At 39.0% G+C, this 24,019-nt stretch overlaps 1 protein-coding gene across 1 annotated transcript in view; it reads right to left on the bottom strand.

The window, feature by feature from the left end:
* diaph1 (diaphanous related formin 1) overlaps nucleotides 1–24,019 on the bottom strand; it is a 103,260-nt gene that overhangs the window by 42,440 nt on the left and 36,801 nt on the right. Inside the window, 6 exon segments of the mRNA XM_032554889.1 lie at nucleotides 18,189–18,197; nucleotides 18,333–18,447; nucleotides 19,614–19,974; nucleotides 19,976–20,021; nucleotides 20,068–20,188; nucleotides 22,558–22,737. Of these exon segments, the coding sequence (XP_032410780.1) occupies nucleotides 18,189–18,197; nucleotides 18,333–18,447; nucleotides 19,614–19,974; nucleotides 19,976–20,021; nucleotides 20,068–20,188; nucleotides 22,558–22,737 (832 nt within the window).

Raw genomic sequence — 24,019 nt, 5'->3', positions numbered from 1 at the left:
AAGGTCAGCTACTCAACTCCGAGCTACTTCATACAGCAAAGAGATGGAGACTTGAGTAAAGCCACTGTAAGTACCGAACCTCCCCAGTCGCACTTCCCCACCATTGAAAAAGAAAATGGGATGCCAGACACAAAATGGACATCCAGAGAGGCAACACCTGAATGCTGCAGCCTTCTTGAAAGGGAAGCAAAGCTATAGAAATCTCTCTCATCTTTTTCTCTTTGACAAAGCCAGGCTAGAAGGATGAAAGGCCTGAATAAAAGCCTACACAGGACCTTTAAAGACCAGATAATGGTGCGGCAGAACACGGAAAGATGTAGCAGGAAACAGAGGTGAGGGGGGAAAAAAAAGTGAAAATGTATTTCATGGATATTCAAAGAACATAAGATAAAAAAAGTACTGCTCATATTGAGGAAAGGAATATGAGCAACAAGAAGTAGGGAGATTGGAAAGAAAGTAAGAGGAAAAAGTAAAATTAAAAAAAGTTTCTATTTTAGCTCTAAATAATATGTGGCCTACATACACACTTCAGTGTGTAGGGGTGTGTGTACGTATGTGAATGGATCACGCACCGATAACATTACACTCCTTAATTCCTAATTAATCCTCCTAAACTGGATTATTGCACAGAGCATGACAAGACCAGGATTCAACTCTTTGCCCTGATGACGGGGTGTGCGCGTGTGTGTGTGTGTGGACGGGAGTGGGGGGGGCATCATTTTGCCGTTTTTCAGTTTGAGGTCTCATAAGGCCTGCATGTCCTCAGTTACATGATGTTAGGAAATGAAGCTGACAGTGTCTGTGGTCCCCTATGACACAACTGCAGACATATCCAGCTTTTCACACACATACAAGTGGTACGTCTTGTGCACACACAAATACACAAATGAAGGTCCCTAGATCATAGGTCTAGAAATGCTTCTGAATCACTGCTGAAAGTGGCAAGGACTTCCAGCTTGAGCTTTACAGACTTAAAGTAAGGAGTCACTGGGGAATACAGGACGTGTTTATGACAGTGCTCCCCTGTCACATTTAGTCTGAAAGCTGCCGCACAAACTGTCCCACGCGGCGCCGTTTTACATTGTCTGAAATACCAGAGCACTGTAATGACACCAATACTAATGGAATTCATTTTAAGTCCAATTCTTTGTAAATGAGTTTAGAAAAACAACTTTCACAGACAAACGAGTTCAATTTGTGTTCACTCCTTTTTTCCTTCTTGTTTCTGGGAAAGAACTACCCAAAGAAGAATATTAGAAGCAGAAGTTGAAAATGAGAAAACATTTTTATGCCAATCAGGGATATCTTGATCTAATTTGATCTCAAATATCAGCTCGGGCTCCCAATCATTTCGTTTTGAACGAACTATATCAAGAGCTCTTGAATCCATCTAAAAGTTGCAGAATACTAGCCCTTAAGACCGAGATATGAAGACCCCTGACCTATATTGTCATACCAGACTCCTCTCGAATCCCCAACAACAACAACAAGTTTATACAACAAGATTGTTGGGCAACAACAAGTTTGTTGGGCAACAACACACTTTGTTTATGCCAATCTTTCTTGCATTTCTCTTATGTATAGAAAAAGGGGTTGGGCTTTTCACACAGCCCAGAGAATGACCAACGTCTTACATTCTGGAACTCCTTGGACATGCCCTACAGGCATGTGACTGACCACAAACTAATCATTACATATGAGCTATACACATGAGTTTTAAGTTTTTGCTCAGGCAACATCCTAACAAAGTATATATACTACAAAGAAGAATAAGTAAACTAAAAAGATAATATAGAAGTAATAATATAAAAAGAATATATGAAAACTACATAAATCTAAGTAATGAACAGGAGATAATTTTTAACACAAATAACACAACTTAGAGTTGCAATCCATCTGTCTGTAGCTCAAACATTTTAAATAAAATCTAACACAACCAGTGGACTTTACAAACTTAGAAGTTAAGTTAGTTAAGCCAACTCTCAGGAAGCAAAGAAAGAGCTAAAAAGCTAAATTTAACCAGTTCACCAAGGCTATAATTGAGCAAGGTGAAGTAACGCCTTAGAGGAAACCAAGTAGATGAAAAGCTTCCAAGGGACAACGACAAAACAAAATGTATTACAGAACAGATTCATCACTTTGGATGATCAACCTATTGCTGCACTCAGCAATCTTGGCTGTCATAGGTTGTTGCAGCAGCTGGAGCCACAGTATGTTCTCCCCTCAACACAGATGAGTTCTCAGTGCTGTCTCAGCTGGGTGAAAACTGCATCATCATTGCAGTATGTTAACAGATGTGGCTGCATATAGCTTTACTACAAACACTTGAGAGTTTAGGGGTTTACCCAATATCATTGCTCAGCCTCATGGCACATTGCATTGATCCTTCATTGATCAAAAACAGAGTACACCATTTGTCCATCGGTTTTGTGAATCTCATACTGCAGAGACTATGCACAAGACATAAAACTGATTGCAAAAATGAACAAAGAGTGTGTTCATGCCATTTTGAATGATAATACAACAAATGAACACAAAAAAGCAATAGATGATACAGGGATCTCAATCGTGGGCTGCTTGCTGAACATAATATAGTCGATGGTGCACAAGAAATTCAGTCACTGAGTAGCTCCACAGAAACAGTAAATACTGTAAAGAAGACTGTCACTGTAAGATATTCAAATGACTGTCGAGCTGCTGAAATGTCCGTCATATAAACGGGATTTATTCTAAGAACATTATTGAATTTAGTATACAAGTCTTTGCAGTAAAACATTGTATCAAATTGACACTAATTCTCAAACTCCCAAAAAGCAATAAATTAATATTGCTTGCACAGGACATTACCATTTTTCCGGACTACAAGTCACATTTTTTTCTTGGCTGGTCCTGTAACTTATAATCAGGTGTGTCTTATATATGTTTTTTTGATGCATTTTTGACTGATCTAAAATACTCAACAGTGACATAGTCTGGAAAATACAATAATTGTTTAAAACAACTTAAATTTAGATACACTAGTAAGGGAAACTATCAGAAAGCTGTACTGTGACCATTATAAAACAAAAATCAATGAGTTCTTAATTATGGTAATTTGAACTGTTGACCAGTTCTTTCCAGCATTTGGATTCACATCTAAGCATTCTCTGATTAAATTTCCTGATGTAATTAATCAACAAAAATATTCTCAATAAATTAGAAAACAATTCTGTTAGGGTGGTTTTTAATTATGGAAAACATTTGTTTTAAGCCTTTTAAGCAACTAGAATGGTGGAGGAAGAATATTTACAATTTCTTGAATACATAATTTGGTGATAGATCCTAAGTATTTTGAATAACGGGCAATATGACTGACAGAATAAATGAATGCTACTTATTAACTTGTTTTGTTTGTTGCAGTGAGTGCACTGTTGCATTTTCTCTGCTTACTAATGATAGTGGATACAGAGAATATTTGGATGGACAGAAAGTGGAAGTAGTTTGACAGAAAGGGGAGGTCACAAAGGGAATGAGATTTTGTGGTTGTGGTGGGGGATTAACATGCTTTCATGCGTTCTCCGCTTCACTGGAACACCACAAGGCTTGTTGATGCCTCTAAGTGCTATGAAGTATTAACCAGATAACCTCCAAGGAGACTCAGAGGCATAGTGTGTGTGTGTGTGTTGTTTGCTTGTTGACCGCTAACCATGTACAGTTAAGTACAGAGCCCTAAATAACCTATCAGGAAAAAGGAAAGCATGGATAAAGTCTGGAGAGATTCAGTGGAAAGTCAAACACTGCTGGACGACAATGGATTGAAATCTTTACAAGAATAGGAAACAAAGACTCTTACAGACTGTAGTTGTACTGACAGAAAGGGCATAAGGGACACACACACTGATGTATACTCCTGTGTCAAGAAGGAAAGAGCCATATTTCTAGAAGAAAACTTACTTAGGAGAGAATTACAATCAACTATTATAACAACCAGTGAGCAATGTGACCACCCTGAACACTCAACCTATGGACGCATTTCACCTTTTACCTTATTCACTCCCAGTCAGCTTAACTCACTTTCCCCATTTTACCTCACCTTCATATCCGTCTGCTCAATCACTGTGTTTGCGTCAAGTCTGCTCACCTTTTCATCGTTTGTCATTTCCTCCCTCGTTGCTCTTTTCAATCGCATACACATCAATCCTGCCTCTACTCGTCCTTCTCTCGACTTCATTCATTTTGGGCTTCTCTCTCATTCACTTCATCCTAAATAACGCCATCCGTCTTGTCTATTGAACCAGGATGAGTGTCAAATCCCCTGTATCTTTGACAAAAATCTCACCTTTATTAGTCTATACTTACAGGCACCACTGGTATTTGCTAAATTTTACCATAATCGTATTCTAGATAATATATAATAATATAAAATAGGCAAATAAAATAAAGCTCAGAATTTAATCTAGGAATACATTATTTAGCCCTTTCCTTGCTGCCACACATGACTTAAAATAGTGGCTGATTAACAGGGTTCTGCAGCATTTGCTCAACACAAATCCTTGTAGTGAGATCTTAACGTTAAGAATTTTTTGCAAGAATTGAACATTTCTGATTAGACACTTTCCATCGGATCTGTTTACAGTTCAGTTACTGTGTAGTGAAGAATAAGCAAAAATGTATCCTTTACGAATGTAAAGCTGGTAGAGATTAACAACACACTCACAGGCAAAGGATGGTTCTGGAAAGTATTTGTAGGTGCAACTAGGCAAAATGTAAAACAGTTCAAAGCAAATAAATACTTCTTTATAAAGACTATTACTGACATACAGAATGTGAATGAATGCGGCTTGAAATCTAATAGCCTATCTAATAAGGCATCTAAGCAATCATCTGCAACAGTAGAGTTGCATGTCAATTTTGATTCATACCTTCAATAAATGCAAACCATTTGACTTCTATCAGATTTGATTTTCAGTATGTAGATGTGAAGCCTTACCAGGAGCTTTTCCACTTTATGTTTTTGTTCTGTATTCATCCTTGCCTCCTGACAAACACAGTAAAGGTTCGGTTCTTTTAAGTGGCTTCATCTAAGAATTAAACTTTTTATTTAACTGCTGCTTAAAAACTTCCACAGGCAATGAAGCTTTTCAGTCTGTAATTAGCCGACTGGCCTGTGAGAAAACAACTTCACAAACTTTTCTAAAAAAAAAGCCTTAGTTTTTGCATATTAGAAATTAAATGCCAGACAATTGTTGATAACTAGAGTTCAACACTGAATTTTAAAGTAGCATCACAAAGAATGTGATCTTGCTTTCCATTCTTAGTTAAAGGAAACAAATTGTTTTGAAAACAGACTTTACACACCTCTTTAAAGAATTGTTTAACATCCCATAATACCTCTTTGGCATACAGTCTAAATATGTGTTTTATGATGCTCTTGCAATGTTACAGCACATTTTTTTAAACAACAAAAAAAAAACAACGAAGGAGGGGGGAAAAAACTTTAAAACCAAAATAACAAACATGGAAAGATTTGAAAGCACAAACTCAGCAAACAGTTCAAAAACTTGGAAAACTTGCAGAAATCTTAAGATGTCTTTTTTGCACTGCTCCATTCATCCAAACAGAGACAGGCTGCTTGCTGATGCCATATGCATGCGCAATAAGCCCTGAATGTCTCAGTCTACTAAAGCAAAAAAGTTTGAGCACATAATATAATTCAAGGCATAAATGTGTGAATTATAGTTAGAAACTTAATCTAAAATTAAATGTCACTTTTGAAACCTGTTCAGTGTTTTTATTTTTTTGGGACTAGGTACTGATGGGTCTGTCACTGTGAGTGAAAGCAAGCTTAGAACGAACTAGAAAATGAATGTGGTTTTAGACTTCGCTGGCATTGTTCAAGTTGAGATAATATATTGGTGGTTTTGGTTCAACTTAAATTTAAATTCTTAAGGCCAGTCAAGCTTTACTGTCCAACTAAAATGGCAAAACTTCAAAGCACACACTCTAATCACTGCTTTAACTCCTTTCAAAGTGTGACAAGTGACTCATCTGCTTTCTTTCCTACTCTCTGTTGTACCGCTAGCCCCTCATGGCCAGCTCCCAACACCCTGATTTGCCATTCTCAGTTTCTCCCTGTAGTTAATCTGCTCGGTAGAGTGATGAGAGCTTTGGGAACCAGCGAGAAGAAGATGAAGGAAGAGGGAAATGAGAGGAAAGGGATGGGAACAGGGAATGAGGAATGGCCATGCATTATTGAGCATACAGAGTAGAGTTTTTAGGGGATAAATGTGAAAGTGTGTTTAGGGAAAACCTCTTCCCTTTTGGCTCCCCCGCCTTCTCCCTTCCTTCCTTCTCTGCCCTCCCTCCAACTCTCCTTTCCCCATGAGGCCAGCCGCATCTCTTATTCAGTGGGGAGGTTAAAAATTCAAAGCTAGGGAAGAGGAGGTGGACATGGAGAAGGGAAGTGGGTACCTGAAATGGTAAAAAGTGAACGAACGTCTTGAGGGAGTTCTCTCAAGTGCTAATCTGGGGAGCTCCTCGTGTTGATTAGCTGAGCACGTGTGGTAATGGGCGAGCAGTTGGGGTGCCGGCTGTCGCAGGGGAGTACAAAAACAGGGGAGGTAGATGAATACAGAGGGAGAGGATGTAGATGTACAGTTTTGTGTTGCACAGTGTAGCAAACAGAATGGTGAAAAATTAAGGTGCCTCGCAGGCAAAGCAGAACCCACGTCTCACAGAACTTGACAAATGGAGAGGCTGAGTAATGGAGCAACACACAAACACAAAGCTACGGACGTCACAGCAACTAAGTCACATATACCTACACAGAATGTAGTTACACACAGAAATATGCATAGGTCAAATATCTTGGGCCTAAACAGTTGCTCTACACATAGTCACATGGAGACTGGCAGGAAATTAAGGTCAGAAATTGGAGCGTGGCCTAGCCTACAGAGCCTTGTAAATACCACTGGTGTCTGGTGTAAATGCCACTGGGTTATCCATTTTGAACACCGCTTCTGCAGCAACAGACACGTTGCACCAGCAGATGTGGCAATAAAAGCTTCTAGCACACCCAAAGCTCACATAGAACCCGGCAGGGCATGAAGCACACGCACGGCTATGTGGAAGTAAACAAGAAAATGTGTACCTTAAGAGTGTGTGCAATGTGAATGGAATTGATAGTTTTAATAAGTCTGGGTGTATTAGAACCCTGTGGACATGGTCGGAGCCATTAGCACAATAGCCTAATGGCCTTGTAGCACCTAATAACTCACTATGTAGCTAACATCAAGTCACTTGCAGCCTTAAGGCTACTGTGAAACAATTTCACTGAGCTGGGAGAATTAGACATCTTAATGACATTTCCGCATGCCTCCACTGCTGTCGTACATCATTCTCTGTTTTACAACTTTTTTTTCCCCTGTTTTGTTCAGAAAAGTATTTTCTGATCCAGACCTCACTCATTGTCTCATTTCATATGGGCTTCTTTACCCAGAAGTGATGGGAGAGCTGAGGAAAGCAGGAGAGAGAAGAAGATGAGAGATGCAAGTTAATGCTCATATCTTGTCAGCTCCATCTTTGAAGTTGTTGCTCTTTACCAGTGCTTTTTTTCCCCTTTCTTACACTATCAGTGACATCAAAGTGGGCCAAGTCTGAAGCATGTGTGCCTGCGTTAGTTCTTCTCTGCCCGCAGGGATAGGTAAGCTTATATTGCAAATAAAGTAAACAGAGTGCAAGTTCCTGCCGTTTGTGAGAGAAGACAAACGCAATCTACTTTTTGACTCTAATCCCCCGCTTTTCCTTTTCCTCCTGATAACCGTGCTTTCTAATCATAGTCACAGCATCATAATGACTTCTGCTGCTCCTCAGCTCATCAGTATCAAAAGTGAAGCACTTCTATTCTCACTTTGACACTTTCAATACATCCTACAGACATGTGCACAAAGACTAAAGCAGACATCTATGAAAGAAGCACACATGTAGAGTAAAGAGTATGTGACTGTGACCAAGAGAAGAGTGGGTGGATAGATTGTAGGTGTACATAGATATTTGCTTTCATCCCTCATTCCTTCTGTTTGGTCTAGCTGTGGGTGAAACCAGACAGAATTGCAAGCATTGATAATACATTAGCATCTCTAACAGGCTTTCGGACTTATCAACCAGTACCTTAAACATGCACTCAGAGACTATAAACATACTAAAAGCGCATCCACATTAAAACACACAAATTCCATCATTCTATCTTCAGCTGTCACATCAAAAGGAACATTTACATGGTACTGGAAGTGGAATGAGAGATTGGGTCCTTGGCAGCCTAGCTGCCTGGCTAACTGACCGGCTGGCTGGTTGTGAAGAGGACTTATTCCGTCTAAAAACAGGATAATCTTTAGGAAAGAGAATAGGTTGCAAGGAGATTAGGGACACACAGCGGTAATGCGCCGGCATGAACCCACTTAGCTCATTTGCATGTAAAACAGTGGAGAGAGATGCAACAAGGGAGGAATGGAAGGAAGAGAAGGTGTGGGATTGTGTGCATGTTTATGAAGATGCTTACATGTGTATGTGCAAACGTACGCTGCTCTCTGAGCATATGAGCGCTGCTGCGGCTGGCAGCGAGAACCAATGTGAACACGCTCAGATGTGTTTGAACCTGATAAGGCCTGATGAATAAACAGTGCTTTGCGGCTGTTCTGTAAGCATGAAGAGATGGTGAATGAGGGAACGCAAGCTACTGCCGTACTGAGGATACATGCTGAGGCTTAAGGAGCAAGCAAAGCCAAGCTAATGCCCCGCCACTGCTGGGGCTTCAAGAGGTATAGCTAGGATTCAAACTTAAGCGGTGGCAGAACATAAACACTGAAATGTATACACAAATACAAAGCAGGCCAGGCCTGAAAATACCAATTCTAATTTGCATGTCATAAAAACATAGCTGGTTTACATTTAGTCTTCATATGGGACATAAGGGCTGTTTAGAATGCTAGGCACAGGATTTTCATGGATAGGTTTTTGAGCTGCAGCACAGGAAGGAAAAGCAATCCTGAGCTTTCCAAACGGTTCTTGAGCATGCACTGGATGGTTTGCAGTTTACTGGAGCGGTAATAATGAAAGCCTCTACCACCAAGTTCCAGGCCATGATTCTCTGACAGAAGATAGTGGCAGATTCCCTCATGCTCAGGCATACTCTATGTGATGCAGCTAGAGAATCCGGGCTTGTCTGGAAACAGGTACCAGAAAAAATTAGCAAAATCTTTCATTTGAAGTAAAAGCAAAGTGCTTAGATGTGATCACAATTATCTCAATTTAATATATACAGGACTAATCTCACATTTAAACAATGTGGTGAATTTTAGTTTCAGACATTCAAACCCATCAATTCCTGTCAACTAATGAACCCAATAACATTCCCCTGAGAACCTTAAGAGTTTCTGAGCGCTGTTTTTCTTAAAAAAGAAAGAAAGAAAACAATAAAACCATCTGTGCTCCTGTATTGTAACATTCAGGCTCCAGGCCAAGATGCTAGGAAAACTCTAGTAGAAATATTTGATAGTAAAAGAAATAAACTGCCACAGTAAATTCATTTTTCTAATATACGGGAGGCACCAGAGCCTCCTGTGAGATGGAACAGCTATTTTACATTCATGCTTGGGACCAACAGATATTAAATGTTCACTAATCTCTCCTTCTGGAGTTCTCAGATATTTCTTCAGAAAGCCCTGAGCCACATTTCAAAAATGGATGAAGAATATAGTCTCTTTATCACCTAGTCTCCCAGATTTCTGCTGGACTACATTTTCCGTCATGGTAATCTTATGTGCCTGAATAAACTTGACATCTCAAAGCTGCCTTCATACTTATTGGCAGCCCTGGATAAGACATTTCAAAAACCACATCACTTTTATTGAAGTAGCATAATCTCACTCTGAAATTTTCAAAACAACCCAATGTTAAGGGCATTTAATTGGTTGAGGAATTAGAAATAAAAATAAATCATATAAGGAAAAACAGTACCATTCTACTTGGCAAAGCTATGAATCCATTTAAAGCAAATGTATCTTATCTATGTATAATTTCCTGTTTTTTTTAAAAAAAGCAAAGTTGATCAGAATCATTGGGAAATTTTAATTACCATATAAAAACTGTTTTCCCAAGAGATAAATGATGATGCTCAGACTAATTTCCCTTGGGTAACATTCACGATTTAGTCTACTCTAAAGAAGTAGGCTAAATTCAATTCAAGATGCGTTTTAAAGTTTTGAGCAAGCACCTTTGTTGAATAATACTAACCAAGGTGCATGCTTCTCAGTAAACTAAAATATGTGGAGAAGCACCTCACGCCTTATTAAGTATAGGTGGAAAAACAGTGATCCTGTAGGCTTATTTCTCTTCCAAAAGCCCTTGGAATGTTAGAACTCATCAATCAATCAATGAATCAATAAAATTTTATTTGTATAGCACATTTCAGCAGCAAGGCACTTTAAAGTGCTTTACATCATATAAAACACAGAAACGCAATGCAACATAGAATCAATAATCAAAACACGATATTAAGTCAAGTTCCATCAATAAATTTGTAATTGATTACGTTTCACATACAATCCTAAACAGGTGGGTTTTTAGTCGAGATTTAAAGGAAGTCAGTGTTTCAGCTGTTTTATAGTTTTCTGGAAGTTTGTTCCAAATTTGTGGTGCATAGATGCTGAAAGCTGCTTCTCCTCGTTTGGTTCTGGTTCTGGAGATGCAGAGCAGACCAGAACCGGAAGACTTGAGAGGTCTGGAAGGTTGATACAACAGCAGATCTTTAATGTATTGTGGTGCTAAGCCGTTCAGTGATTTGTAAACTACGTAACAACAGTATTTTAAAGTCTATTCTTTGAGCTATAGGGAGCCAGTGTGGGAACTTCAAAATTGGTGTTATGTGCTTTATCTTCCTGGTTTTAGTGAGAACACAAGCATGTCATCATGAACACTATAAAACACCAGGACACTAAAAATAATAATTTGTTGGCCTCTGCCAGAAAATTGAAATCTTCACTGGTCTTTCTACTGTGAACTAATTCAGAACACAGCACAAAATAAAAAATGGGTTCTCCCAATAAAACTGACATTCTTCCAAGGCAATCTCATTACCCAGACCTGAGCCCTGCAGGGAGCGTTAAAGACAAAAAACAAAAAAGGGCCTGGGGGCTAAGGACAATCTAGAGAGCGATTATACAGAGAGATTCCTCTATATATAATATCCTACTGGCAAAAGGGGTTGTAAAAGGAATTGGCACAAGAAGTCCTACATAGGTCAGTTGTCATTTTGTAAAAACCAAACATGTCTGAATGTGGGGTTTTTCTTGTGGGAGCAATAAGTAAATATACTCAAAAGCTTAAAGTTTATTAACATGTTTTGGCATGAACTTGAACTTCGACTATTTTACCAAAGGTGCCAACAGGTGTGGAGGGTACCGTACATAGAGTATAGCTTCCATAAGTCCATAGTGGCCCCAGGTATTTTGATAAACAGTTTCTATGCTCTCCATCTGAATCGAACATCCACGTGGAAGTTGAGATTTCAGAAAAATATTAAGATTTTAAATGGTTTTCAACCTGGAAATGAAAAAAAGGGTTATTGTGTGTATGTGGGAGTGGGTTATCAGGGATTGTTAAAAATAATAACAGAGGACTACTTTATACATGCCCACTCTGGCTTTCTGTGTTGGAAAAGACTACTATTCAACCACATTTGCCAAACAGTTATTTGGCATTTTTAAATGCCAATTAGTTAAAAACCATCAAAATAAACTGACAGCCAGTGCTGACAAGAGGGTAAAGAGACACCATTTCACAGTCCTAGCGCTGACATTTTGTAACAGTCCAGCAATCAGACTGCAGTAAACAACAGTGATAGAAAAGCAGAGGAGTGCCTCAGCTATTTGATTAAAATGGAAATTTTTCAAAAACAAGTGTACTCTGCAAAAGAACCAAATGACCTAATCAACACAACACCGTAGTTCTCCATGTTTAGGTCTTTTATTTTTAATATATTCCATCTTTGATCCTAATAACTGATTGGCTTGCAAACTTGTGCAAATACACACATACACAGCAGGTACTTTCATGCTGACTGGTACCTCATTAAAGTGAGGAGGCAATGGAGGAGGTACGAGGGGGGGGGAGAAGACGCACTAAATAGGTCTATGTGTTCATACAGACCCAAACACGCCTAGAGAGAACACAATCACACCTACAGAGAGGGAAAATTGATTTCGTCAGAACACAAGGAGATCAAAAGGCTTATTATAATTGGTCTCTAAATGTGGCAGAGCTCACCAACCCACTCTCACAAGCACAAACACCAGAATACAGACATCGCACCAGCAAACCTGGATGAATTCTCAATAAATTTGTTATTCACGGGAGGGGAATGTAACACAGAAAGCTGTGGTGACAGTGTAAATGTGTTGCATGGTGTTGGCAGCAGAAAAAGAAATAAGGACAACATGCTATAACACAGCAACACAAAGAAAAGGAGATTGCTCTAAAGGCTGGAGAATTGGGATGCAAAGATGATCCTCCCATTATAAGGATTAATAACTATACAGTATATGCTTCTGGCTCTTTTCTCTCCTGAATCAAATTAATCACCATTGCTCCCACTAGCATACCCTTTTCCCTCTGCTCAGTCTGCTTTTATTTCACCCACCACCTCCTCCATCACTTGCTCTTTCTCTCATTCTTTTGCTAATTGGGCTATTCGAGGTGCCAACTTAAAAAGGCACCTGCCACCAAACACAAAGTCTGAAAAAAATTTTAAAAAAGGACAGCAGTTTGGGATGAATATGTAAATGCTGGAAAACAGTGTATGAATTCTAATGGCGCCACTGATCTCTTGTACTTTTGAAAACAGACCTTTAAATCCTGATCAGCCAGTGTTATTCCTTCTTATGAAAGAGAGGAGCAAACAAACACTGAAAGGTAATAAATAAACAAACCACTTCAAAGTGAGGAATTTTTAAAAAGTAGCTTAAGGGGAAATACAGGGATAAGCTTGCTGCTGCACTAATCGCTTTATAGACTCAGAGCAAATCCAAAACAAGGCTGTTTACAGTTACGATTAGACTAATGAGAAAAAGCACGTCTGACAATATAAAAGAACGATTGATGATCGTCTATTAATATTCCACTAGAATTAAAAAACATGATTTTATTTAATAAATGGCTACTCAAAAGGAATGGTAAAAAAAAAAAATCTAGTCTGTAAAAAAAAACAAAAAACAAGCAACTAAGCTTTCTTATTAATCAGATTTCCAAACATTACATATAAACCTCAATATGCAGTCTTAGGAACAATTTTACAAATGTATATATTTAAATATGTATATACACACATGTACAGATTTATTCAACAACTCTACTCATCCATGTTATGCATCCACATTCTACCTTTAACAGGCATAAGTGTGTCTCTTTGACTACATACAGGTAAAGTTAAAGAGACGTTGGTACAAAAAAAATTCTGCATCACTTTTTATCTTCTGTCTATTTTCATTGCTGTCATTTTTCCTCTCTGCTTGCTCAATTTGGAAGTAAAATTACTTGCAGAAAACTCCTGTGTCTTTAGTCCTTACATATTTTTGCATAAATGACTCTATAGGGTGTTGGTAAACAGCAGATACAGAAATACAATATTAACTGCTGAAGACAGAACAACTTGTTGTTCAATCCAAGCTCATATGCCATAATTTCCAGACCACAATCCGCTACTTTTTCACACATTTTGAACACTGCGATGCAGCTGATATATGGCATTTTACAAAGCAGTTTCTAAAGGATGGACTCCAGTGTGGTGAGGACAGCAATGCTCGAGAGTGAAACAAGTGACATTAACAGCAAAAATAAAAGCGGATGAGGAAGAAAAGGAAGATGTGATCAATGACTTTTCCTGGTAGGCTACTGTATTTTTATTTTTGAAAAAATAATTCACATATTTCCTGAAAAGTAAAGAGAAAAAATCATAAGTTATGCCTGTGGCTTAAGGACAAGTGCAGGCTATATATGTAAAGAAAAATTTAAGTTATTGGGTGTGGCTCATATTGAAGTGCAATCCATTCTGGAAATGTGGATAGTCGCTCAATCTTGGAGGTCTATTAGGCATCTCCAAGAGACATGATTAAAAAAGCAGGAAGTTTTAATATTTAAAAAAGGTAGAGATGGGTGTAATGATAAAAAGTTTGTAAATAAATCTGCTAGATGTATATAAATAATAAATTACCGCTTAGTGGAAAAGATCATTCTAACCCCTAGTAAATAGAGCAACAACTTACAGCACTTTATACCCAGTTGAACGACTCCAATAATTGCTAAGGGTGCAGAACAGAACCGAATCAATGAAAAAAACTTGACACTGATAAGGTCAGATGAAATTAAAAGAAAAAAAAAAAAAGGAAGACCTGGGGTGAGGGATTTGCAGAAACAGCAAAGGAAGGCAGACTGGAGCAATTAAAATGGAGCAGACTGTATGAGATTCACTAACTGAAGAAGCAGAAGGTGAACAGCTCATCATTATGGTGATGAAGGCTGGTGTTGAAATAAGCTCAAGTGTAGGAGGATTCTTACCATGGACACAATTACTACAGCTATAAATTGCTAATAGTTTTAGAAAAATTCTGGCACATGCAATTGTTATATGTGAAATTGTTTAACTGCAACTACAGGAGCTCTGTGCAGCCAGAGGATGAGTGTCTCCCTCCATCAGTTGTCTGGTCTTCAACTAAGCAGCAGAGGTCGACACTTCTGACCGTGCCCTGAGCATATTACCCATGCTGCATGTCTATTTTTTGTGTGGCTGTATGCGCTTGCTCGTCCAGCTACCGGGCAACTGATGAAGAGGAGGAGGAAGGGTCAGCGTGGGTCAGCAAAGACTTTGTGTGATCTCAGTTTGCTTTTCAAGGAGACTGGGGAATGAGCAGCACAAAAGGAGCAAAAAAACACAAGCACAATGGAAAGAGTGAAAGAGAGCTTCTGGAAGTGAGAGGAAGCTCAGGGGGGATATAACAGGCCTTCAGCTGTTTTTAACAGAATGATGGGCAAAGGAACACGGTTTGAGCAGAGTGAGAGCTTAGTGGCATCTGTGCTTCAGATACTTTATACAGCAGCAACTAATACAGACATATTCACAAAAAATACTTTTTAGAGACTTAGACACAATCAGCCTTGCAAAAATAAAAGATCTTTCACATAAGAATGTTTTAATAAAAACTACTGAGTTTCAGCATGCTAAAAATATGCGAGGAAAATCAATAACGCCTACCTGTGCACCCCCTACTTCCATTACCCACCCCATTCTCATCCCCACCAGCAGACAGGTGTGAGGCTATGAAAAGGCCATGGTGTCTTTATATACAGCGCTTGGAAAAGGTTATTAGACATCATACGGAACAGGCGGCTGTCTCAGCCAATAAAAAAAGGATTCATGGGAGCATGGGCCAAATGGAGTGTAGAGGAGGTCATATTATGGAGTGGCAGGTGGACGTAAGGATTTGATATACAGATGGATGCAGATGGGACAGCTGCCAGCTCTGACATTTAACTGACATCAAAAGCTAGCATAAGCTGTCTTGTGCATGCACACTACTGTTTATGTATATGACCTGAGTGTGTGTGATGAGTATTGAGACTGAAGGTGAGATAAAATTGCATACACACTGTCTGGGAGCTCCTGATGTCCGGGATATAATTTGAATATGGAGGAGTTGGAGCAGAAGGCTCAGTGACACCGGGACAAGGTGAGAGGAGTGGACAGGTGTGTGTATGTGTGTCAGCGTTTTGTGCCAGGACAGCTGGTGACTCGTCAAAGGACATCAGTGACCTTCTTCTTATCCCTTCCTATACTGCCGTCCCATTGTCTGTGTCTACCTGCATTGGTGTGCTCCAAATGTGCCCAAGTAGTGATTGTCCCAGCTCAATCCCTGAGTGCAATGACAAAATGGTCCTCAGTGGCATGTAATCAAGTCGAGGTTAACATCGTTTTGATTTGCCCTTTCCAAATAACAACCCTGTAAAGGTAAGTAAAAATCTGTGAATCTGCAAATTCTTTTCTTTTGTATCTCTAGTATGACTAGTAAGATTTCCTGTACAAAGAAACTGAAGTTATGTGCCTCAGCCTCCACTTCCTCTGTCTGCTGCTAAAGCTAAGTCAGTTAGCATTGAGCTCATGCAAACACCAAACAGGAACACCCCAGACTGGTACCTTCTTGCTGCAAATCAACATAGCTACAAACTGCACACATGTTTTTTGTCAAAATTACATTTTAAAACACAAATAAAATAAAAAAAGACTATTTAGAATTAAAGTTTATCTCCAGTTTATCTCTAACTTTTACCAGCATGTTAGATTTATTCTAGTGCTAATACTAATTGGCAAAAAACTGAATAAGAGACCTGTGAAACAAACAAGGTGACACACAAGATATTCAGCATGTTTTAGGGAGAGGTAATATGTAAAATTACATTTTTAAAAATAGCTGAAATTTATTTTCAATATATTTTTCACAAAGCTGTAGTAGTGTTTTTCATTTAGAAATTCTTTAATGATAAAGCATTTCCCTCACCTTGCAAAACAATAACAAAAAAAGGAAGAAACAAAATAGCTTGCATGCATACTAGGGTGTAAGTAGAATACTATTTAACCAGTGTAGGTCAAATCTGTTTGAGCTTTTGCTCGGAAAGAGTACCGGATGATTGTATTAAAATTATTAATACTATTACAATCATCTAAGGTTATGATCAATAAGATGCTGCCGTTTTATTACGATCATCTGGCTCAGCTTTCAGGTTCTTTGAAATTGCTTTAGTGGGTGCTTGAAGACAAATACACAAGCATTGTTACACTAAGCATGATTGAAGTGCTAACATGTCTAAAAGTGGGGCCACTGTGGTTCTGTGGGTAGAGCAGTCTGGTGATCGGAACAATGTAGGTTCGATTTCAGCTTGCTCTTGTCACATGTTGATGTGCCCCTGGGTACCTAACCACAAGTTGCCCACCAATCTGCGTATCGGTGTAAAAATGTGTGTGCGTTTGTGAGTGCAAATGGGTGAATGTGACTCCAGTGTAAAGCGCTTTGAGTGGTCAAAATGATTGGAAAAGCGCTGTATAAGTTCAGTCCATTTACCAGGACGGTTTCCACTTGCCCTGAAACAGACTGGCGACCTGTCCAGGGTGTACCCTGCCTCTCGCCCAGAACGTAGCTGGAGATAGGCACCAGCAACCCTCCCGACCCCATTAGGGACAAAAGGGTGAACAGAAAATGGATGGTTTCCATGACAACGGACAGTGATGCTAATATCGTCAGATTAACAACTATGGCTGATTATGTCCATATGAGAAAGTCTGCAGCTGTCATTTGCACTCATTTCTTGGCTGATTATGCTGCTGGCTATATCTTCTTCTCCTCTGTTGAGGTTTGTAGTTTTGAAAACTTTTATTGATAATGTCAAGAAAACACACACAGAAAAATAGATTATTTTTCTATACTTCAGAGCGCCATAGTCCAGGCATATTGCCAACGATTTCATGTTTCTGAAAAAACAAAGTTTCTATCAAAGTAGAAACTAGATGTGCCAGAATTTCTCAGATTGGAGACAATATTCTGTTTGCTCTTATTAATGGTAACATTTCATAGTAATATTTTTATCTGAATGAAAAGACTGCCAATTGTCCTTCAACTGTCATATATTCAAAGACAGGTAGTAGTTGTCCAAATGACAGACACACACACAAAAACATTTTCATCAAGCTAATTTTAGTAAATTTGGTTAACATTAGTGGCTCTACTTTAAAAAGTGTTAAAAAGTTATCACTTTGTGGAATTTGGGGATGAAAGAAATACTAAAGTGAGAATAAAAGTCAATTATATTTTCTCAGTATTGAATACATAAAGGATGACTTTGTATCATGATACAAAATCTTCATGTTGTTAAATTCCTATTTACATTGCTGTCGATCTGCACTGGAAATGACCGAAATCTGAGTTTCAAAGACATATCATGGTACTAATAAAGGAGATGTGAACATCTGGCTGCACCTAATTGAAAAGGTTAGACACACTAGTGCAACCAGTTGAAAAAGTCAGTGTGGAGTCCTGCTGTGTCATCGGCTTATAAGAGAAAGAGAGAAGCGCAAGAGAAAATGTGTGAAAATCAGTGTGTAATACACTTACCACCCTTGGCTGATGAAAGAAGTAGAAAAGGCATCAGGGATTGTGGAAATTACATAGAAAAAGACCAAAAAAAGAGCATTACTTAATATTTAGAAATGCAACTGTAAAAAGCAATGAGATATTACACACTAGATAAAAACTTACGCTTTGTTTGTGATGAGAAAGCTAATGTGAGTTTGGCAAACAGTTCATTGCTCTGAAATTGTTCCTCATTGGTCTTGGTCCAGAAACTGCTCTCACTCAGGTCGTCAGCTCCAATCTAAAAAGCACAAAGGTCAGAATATACAGGAGAGGGAAGACAGAGAAACATGACATGAATAGGAGGGAAAGGAATCACAGCTGTTATATAATCTTTCCATCAAATTGGCTCAATAGCCTAAAATTGGTTATCTGCACACCTGGCAAACAATGAGACCCGCAGATGAAGAAGTCAATAGAAACAAAAGGAAATTGGTAGAAATATGACAGTAGAGAGGATGAAAAACACAAAGAGGAAAGAGAGAAAACGACGCATGTAGTCATGATCTCTAATTATTGTACATATTATGGTGTAAAACAACTTCAGATTAAGTTTCAAATAACCAACTTCTTTTTACTTCTAAATCCCCTTCCCCCTTAGTTTTATCTGCATGTTTTCACACAAGTCAAAATTAACCATGCTTTTTTTCCTCTCCTTCACTTTCTCAAAATTCTTATCAAGAGAATTAAAAGCCCATAACGAAAGAGAAAGTAGGGGTAGTAAATTTAGAGATATCAGGCCTTTCATTATGGACAAAGCCTCAGGGATGGGTGTAGGACAGAAAAGACAGCGAGTGAGGCAAAAGAAATGTGATATGGCAATGAGTCTAAGGAGCAAGAAAGAAAGCAAGAGAGCATGCATAGGAGGGAAAAAAAGGATGACACCCAAGCCAGAAAAAAAAGTCAATTTAAATTACAAAAGAATACCATCCTTTCTAGCCACCATTTTAATTATCTTTCAGTGGTGCAGTTAAAAGAAGGAGGCTTATTAAAACGCAATTTCTTTGACATCCTTGTCAAACCCTCGTACCACCCCAACAAAGGAGAATTGAGAAAGAGAGAGAGAGTAAATGCTGATGAAGTCTGCTTTAGCCATTAAACAGTAGCTTTAGGCTAAAGAAAGAAAGAAAGACGTTTTGATGTTTTAACCATCATAGAGGAGAGGGTGTTGAAGAACATGAAGCACATAGTCATGAGATACACGTATGCATGGAAGCTACTTTTGGTGAATATTTCACTAGAAAAGCTCCAGCTCACATTTTACTTGTACAGAGGTACCCATAAGAATAAATGTTACGCTATGCAATGATGTTTCTACAAGTCTCTGTGGCTTAAATACATGTTAATTAACCTACAGGTTGCTAAATATTCTAAATGTAATTTTTAACAATTTTTGTCAGCACTAACCTTACTCCAGTTAGCCCTCTTCAACTGGACCTCTGGCTTGTATTCCTTTTTAGGCTGGAGCCCAAAGGGTAGTGAAGGTGGTGCAGGAGGACCCCAGTTTGCTGGCGGAGGTGGCGGCATACCTAGTCCTGGGGGTGGAGGAGGAATACCAGGACCACCTGGTAAGGGTGGAGGAGGTGGTGGTCCTCCCATGCCGGGAAGAGGTGGAGGCGGTGGTGGTCCTGGCATGCCGGGAAGAGGCGGAGGCGGTGGTGGTCCTGGCATGCCGGGAAGAGGCGGAGGAGGTGGAGGTCTTGGCATGCCGGGAAGAGGCGGAGGAGGTGGAGGTCCTGGCATGCCGGGAAGAGGCGGAGGAGGTGGAGGTCCTTGGCATCCCAGGTAAAGGAGGTGGAGGTGGAGGGGGAGGAAATGGACCAGGTATAGCTGCATGGGCTGGTACAGGCGAAAGTTTGAGGTGCAACACCAAACTGTCCTGGAAGGGGTGGAGGAGGTGGCACACCGGGTGTTGGCACAGGAACAGTAACCGTAACCACCTTTGTTTTGGCTTCTTCCAGATCCTTTGACAGCTTTTCAATCTGCAGGTGAATCATTATGAAAAGAACCAGGAAAAGAACATTTAGTCACAGTCAAGTTTAGATCCAGTCTAAACACGTCAAAAGAAATATCAAAACTAAGCCTGAGCTGGCAGGCAGAGTCCGAGCCCCATCGGACCCAACTTTAATTTTTAGGTCCAAGCTTTAAGTAAACCCAACATATTGGCTTTAGACTGTTATTCGGGTATGCAGTGCAATTTCTGCTGGTTTCAGCTTTGGTGTAGCAAGTTCAAGATCCATTTTGTCCTTTTTTTTTTTTTTACAATATTATTTAACATAACAGAAAAAGACTGATGTTTTTTAAAGTCCCAATCAGAGATCAGGCCTGAAGCTAATTTAAAATCTGTGCACAGCAGATGCCCTCACAATCTGACAGATCTGGAAGACTTTTGAAAAGAGGAGCCAAGAAAGCCAAGTTAAGATGTGCCATAGTGCAACCCAAAATGTGCATCAATTCATATTGGTCTCATTTCTTTACTTCAGGAAAAAAAAGAAAAAAAAACTGGAACATGTCCAGAGTTCAGATTTTCTAAGTCTGCTGTCTTGAACACATGCAACAAAAAAAACACATAAAAAAAAAAAAAGTTTACACTCCTGTTATAAAGTGTTCAAAGGCAAAGTGCCACATGAAGATGGGGTTTAAATGAATATTTTTTTAAAACGCATCCAGTCATGACCTCTCATTTCTAGATATATTTTCAGTCTTTTTTGTAGAACTGGAAGAGGTCGACGCTCGCGCTGAAATCCCTTGAATCATCATTTTCAATTTCACCCTTGCCAAATTGTGTTTCCAAGGAAAACAGAAGCCAACTGAAAGAAAATAACTAAAGTAGTGAGCTAGTGATTACGGTCTAAAAAAGATTTAGTTTTGGAAGAAATGAGAAGAGAATGCAGGGCAAATTAAAGTACACAGAAAATGATAGCAGAAGGGAATTAAGTCTACAGAGGAATTCAAAGAAAAAAGTGTTGAAAGACGAGGATAAAGTTCTAAATGAGAAGTGAGAGTGTAATGAATTTTTCATTTCCATACTGAAGTACTGATTACAGTATTTACATCAGTTGGTGCCAAATTTTGAGAAGACTGTCCAAGTCATTAAAGTCAGTCAGCTAATAAAAGCAGACTAGCTTTTGAATATTGATACACCACACACAATTTAGAGTTAGCACGCACCAAAAAGCTCATTTCCTCTATGTGTTCTTCTGTATTTGTAGTGAAAATACTGTGTGCGTGCACGTATGTGTGTGAATCCCTGTCTGTATGCACCAGTGTAACAAATTGTCTGTGTTGTTTCCTCGGACTTTGAAAAGAAGACAGTAACAGACGCAGGGAGCCTCGGAGGCAGGCTTTCTTAGTGCAGCAGCAGATGAAGAACTGGGCACAGCATCATACGAGGGGACACCGAGAGATCTCTACATGTGAAGAAATCTTCCATCGGCAGCGCCTCAAACACAGAACGTGAGCCATCTTAGTATGAGAAGCTTGTTTGATGCCTGGCTCGTGGTGCTGGTGACGCTTTGGACAACTGTCTGTGTGTGTGTTTGTTTAGAGCCTTTGTTTGATGAGAAGTTGACTCTGCTGGCATCAGCCTCTGTGGATGAAGCTCATGTTGGAAGTTGGGTGGTTGTCCAAATGACAGACACACACACATCCACACACAAAAACATCTTCATAAAGTTAACGAGCACACGTGCTCAGAGGCAGACGGTTCTGGGTCACTTGATGTGTTTGTGAGTTTGTTTGTCACTATGAGGCAGAGTCCAGCTGGTGTGGCAGCAGGACAATGACAGCTAAACAATCCTCATCTTTGCCTCCCCATGAGTGAATACACAAATACACACAAACTGCATGTGTATCTTGGCCTTAGAAAATATGTTTGTCCCAACTCCATCCTGTTTTTTTCCTTCTCTTTTTAGTCCCTCCGAATGTCCCGCTTTTTTATTATTTATAAAATTCCCTAATCCCTGCAGAATTTGGCGCACTCACAATATCCTTTTATTTTTCTTCCATTCATCAGTGGCATTTCCTAAAATCAAGAAGCATGAGGGGCTTCAGTCTTAATGTGGGCGTTCACTAATTTTAGGCAACGTTTCAACCTAGGGAATTGAAAGATTGCATTTTTTCTGCACCTTGAAATATTTTGCTTCATGTAGTTTTCTGTGCATGTTTCCAGAGCATGTTGTAGCTGATCTAACTATATAACTAGAATGATTAACAAAATACAGAAGTAGAGCTTAATATATGAACTGCAAACATAAATGCATCGGAAGTTTAATGATCCACACAATAAAACTGAAAACAGTGATTAAAGTGACAATTGAAAATACAACCATGATTATCTGTTTGTGTATACCTGGTTTTGCAAAGAGCCTAGCTGTTCTTGCAGACCCTGGTTCTCCTTTTCTCGCTCCAGTTTGGCGCAGGCCAGTTGTTCCTTTTCTTGGCTCAGGTCCTGCAGCTTTTGGTCATAATCACTCTCCAGTTTATTCTTCTCCACCTGCAGCTCGTGGCGCGCTGTCAGCTCTGCATCCAGCTGATGTATATTTAAGTCATGATTGGAGAGACACCAGATAATTAGTGTACTTAAAAAGAGGAGGGAAAAGCTTAAACGTAGCAGTATTTTGTTTGTATTTATTGTGCAGAGGTGTTAGCAAGAAAGCAGGGAGCCATTGTTTCTCCTAAATTTCACAAGGACACTCAGAAAAAGTCACAAAGGTCCCTGAGCTGCACAGAAATCCTGACTGTGTTTGCTACTTGAAAACACGATCAAAAAAGGGTAATTAATTAATGAATTAAAAGATGTTTGTAATTATGCTTGTTTCTAAAAACATTGGACTCCGATAGAAAAAAACATTCCACTACAAACTATACTACAAAAGTGTTTTCCAAAACTACTCCTACCTCTTTTTACCTTTGTTGGGTAACAACAACAAACCTTAATCCATTTTCCTAGGGAGTTTGTGTTGTAGATCAGCAAAGTGGTGTAAGTTGAGGAATCTGAATAGCTTAAGCCTTTTTCTTTTAAATGAAATTGACATCCCAGTAGGAAAATTAATGGTTTAGCTTAAACCACGGCAATAGAATGTCCAAGTCAAAGTCCAGAACAAAACAGAGTCGGTGGCAAGACCCGAGGTATTTTGCAAAGAAGGGGCAAAAATCTCAGCCTAAACCTTTTGGAGGTATTTCCTCCCAAACATATGCAGCACTAATTGCAGCACAAAGGGGTTCTACAAACTGACTCGGAGGGGGGCTGAAAATAAAGGATTCAGATTTTTATTCATAATTTTAAAAAAAACATGCATCATTTTCTTTCCATTTTACCTCTCTGTTTTACTTGGTGTTGGTCTACCACAAAAATCCCCACAAAATACACTGAGGTTTGTCGTTGCGACTTGTTATGTGAAAAGCAAAGGAGTTGAAGTACTTAAATGGATACAATGAGAGTTTAAACTTAACCTAACTTTATAAACAATTCATTTAAAAGATGGCTGAGAAGTGTTATTTTTTTTAGTGTTGTTTTTTATTTATTTATTTTTTACAAATAAGAGCCAACTGTGCTCTCATGCAGAAGGTTTAAGGATTCTTGTTGAAGAGACAGCTGTTCTTACATATTTCAAACCTGCTGAGAGAATTTCTGTTGAGCCTGTGAGAACATTTCTTGCAGTCTAGTGCTTTTTTGTTTTATTGTATAATTTACTCTGAAAATTGCAGTCAATTATAAAGTGAGGAGGCTTCAATGTTTTTAAATGAGCGCCCTTCTCAGTGTTCTTTCAACGCCTTCTCCCTCCTAAGTGAAACTTCTTACAGCATTTTTA

The sequence above is a fragment of the Xiphophorus hellerii genome, chromosome 23 (assembly GCF_003331165.1).
Source record: "Xiphophorus hellerii strain 12219 chromosome 23, Xiphophorus_hellerii-4.1, whole genome shotgun sequence".
Taxonomy (NCBI): Eukaryota; Metazoa; Chordata; class Actinopteri; order Cyprinodontiformes; family Poeciliidae; genus Xiphophorus; species Xiphophorus hellerii.
The sequence above is the reverse complement of the archived record's forward strand: the minus strand, read 5'-3'. Positions and strand labels throughout refer to the sequence as shown.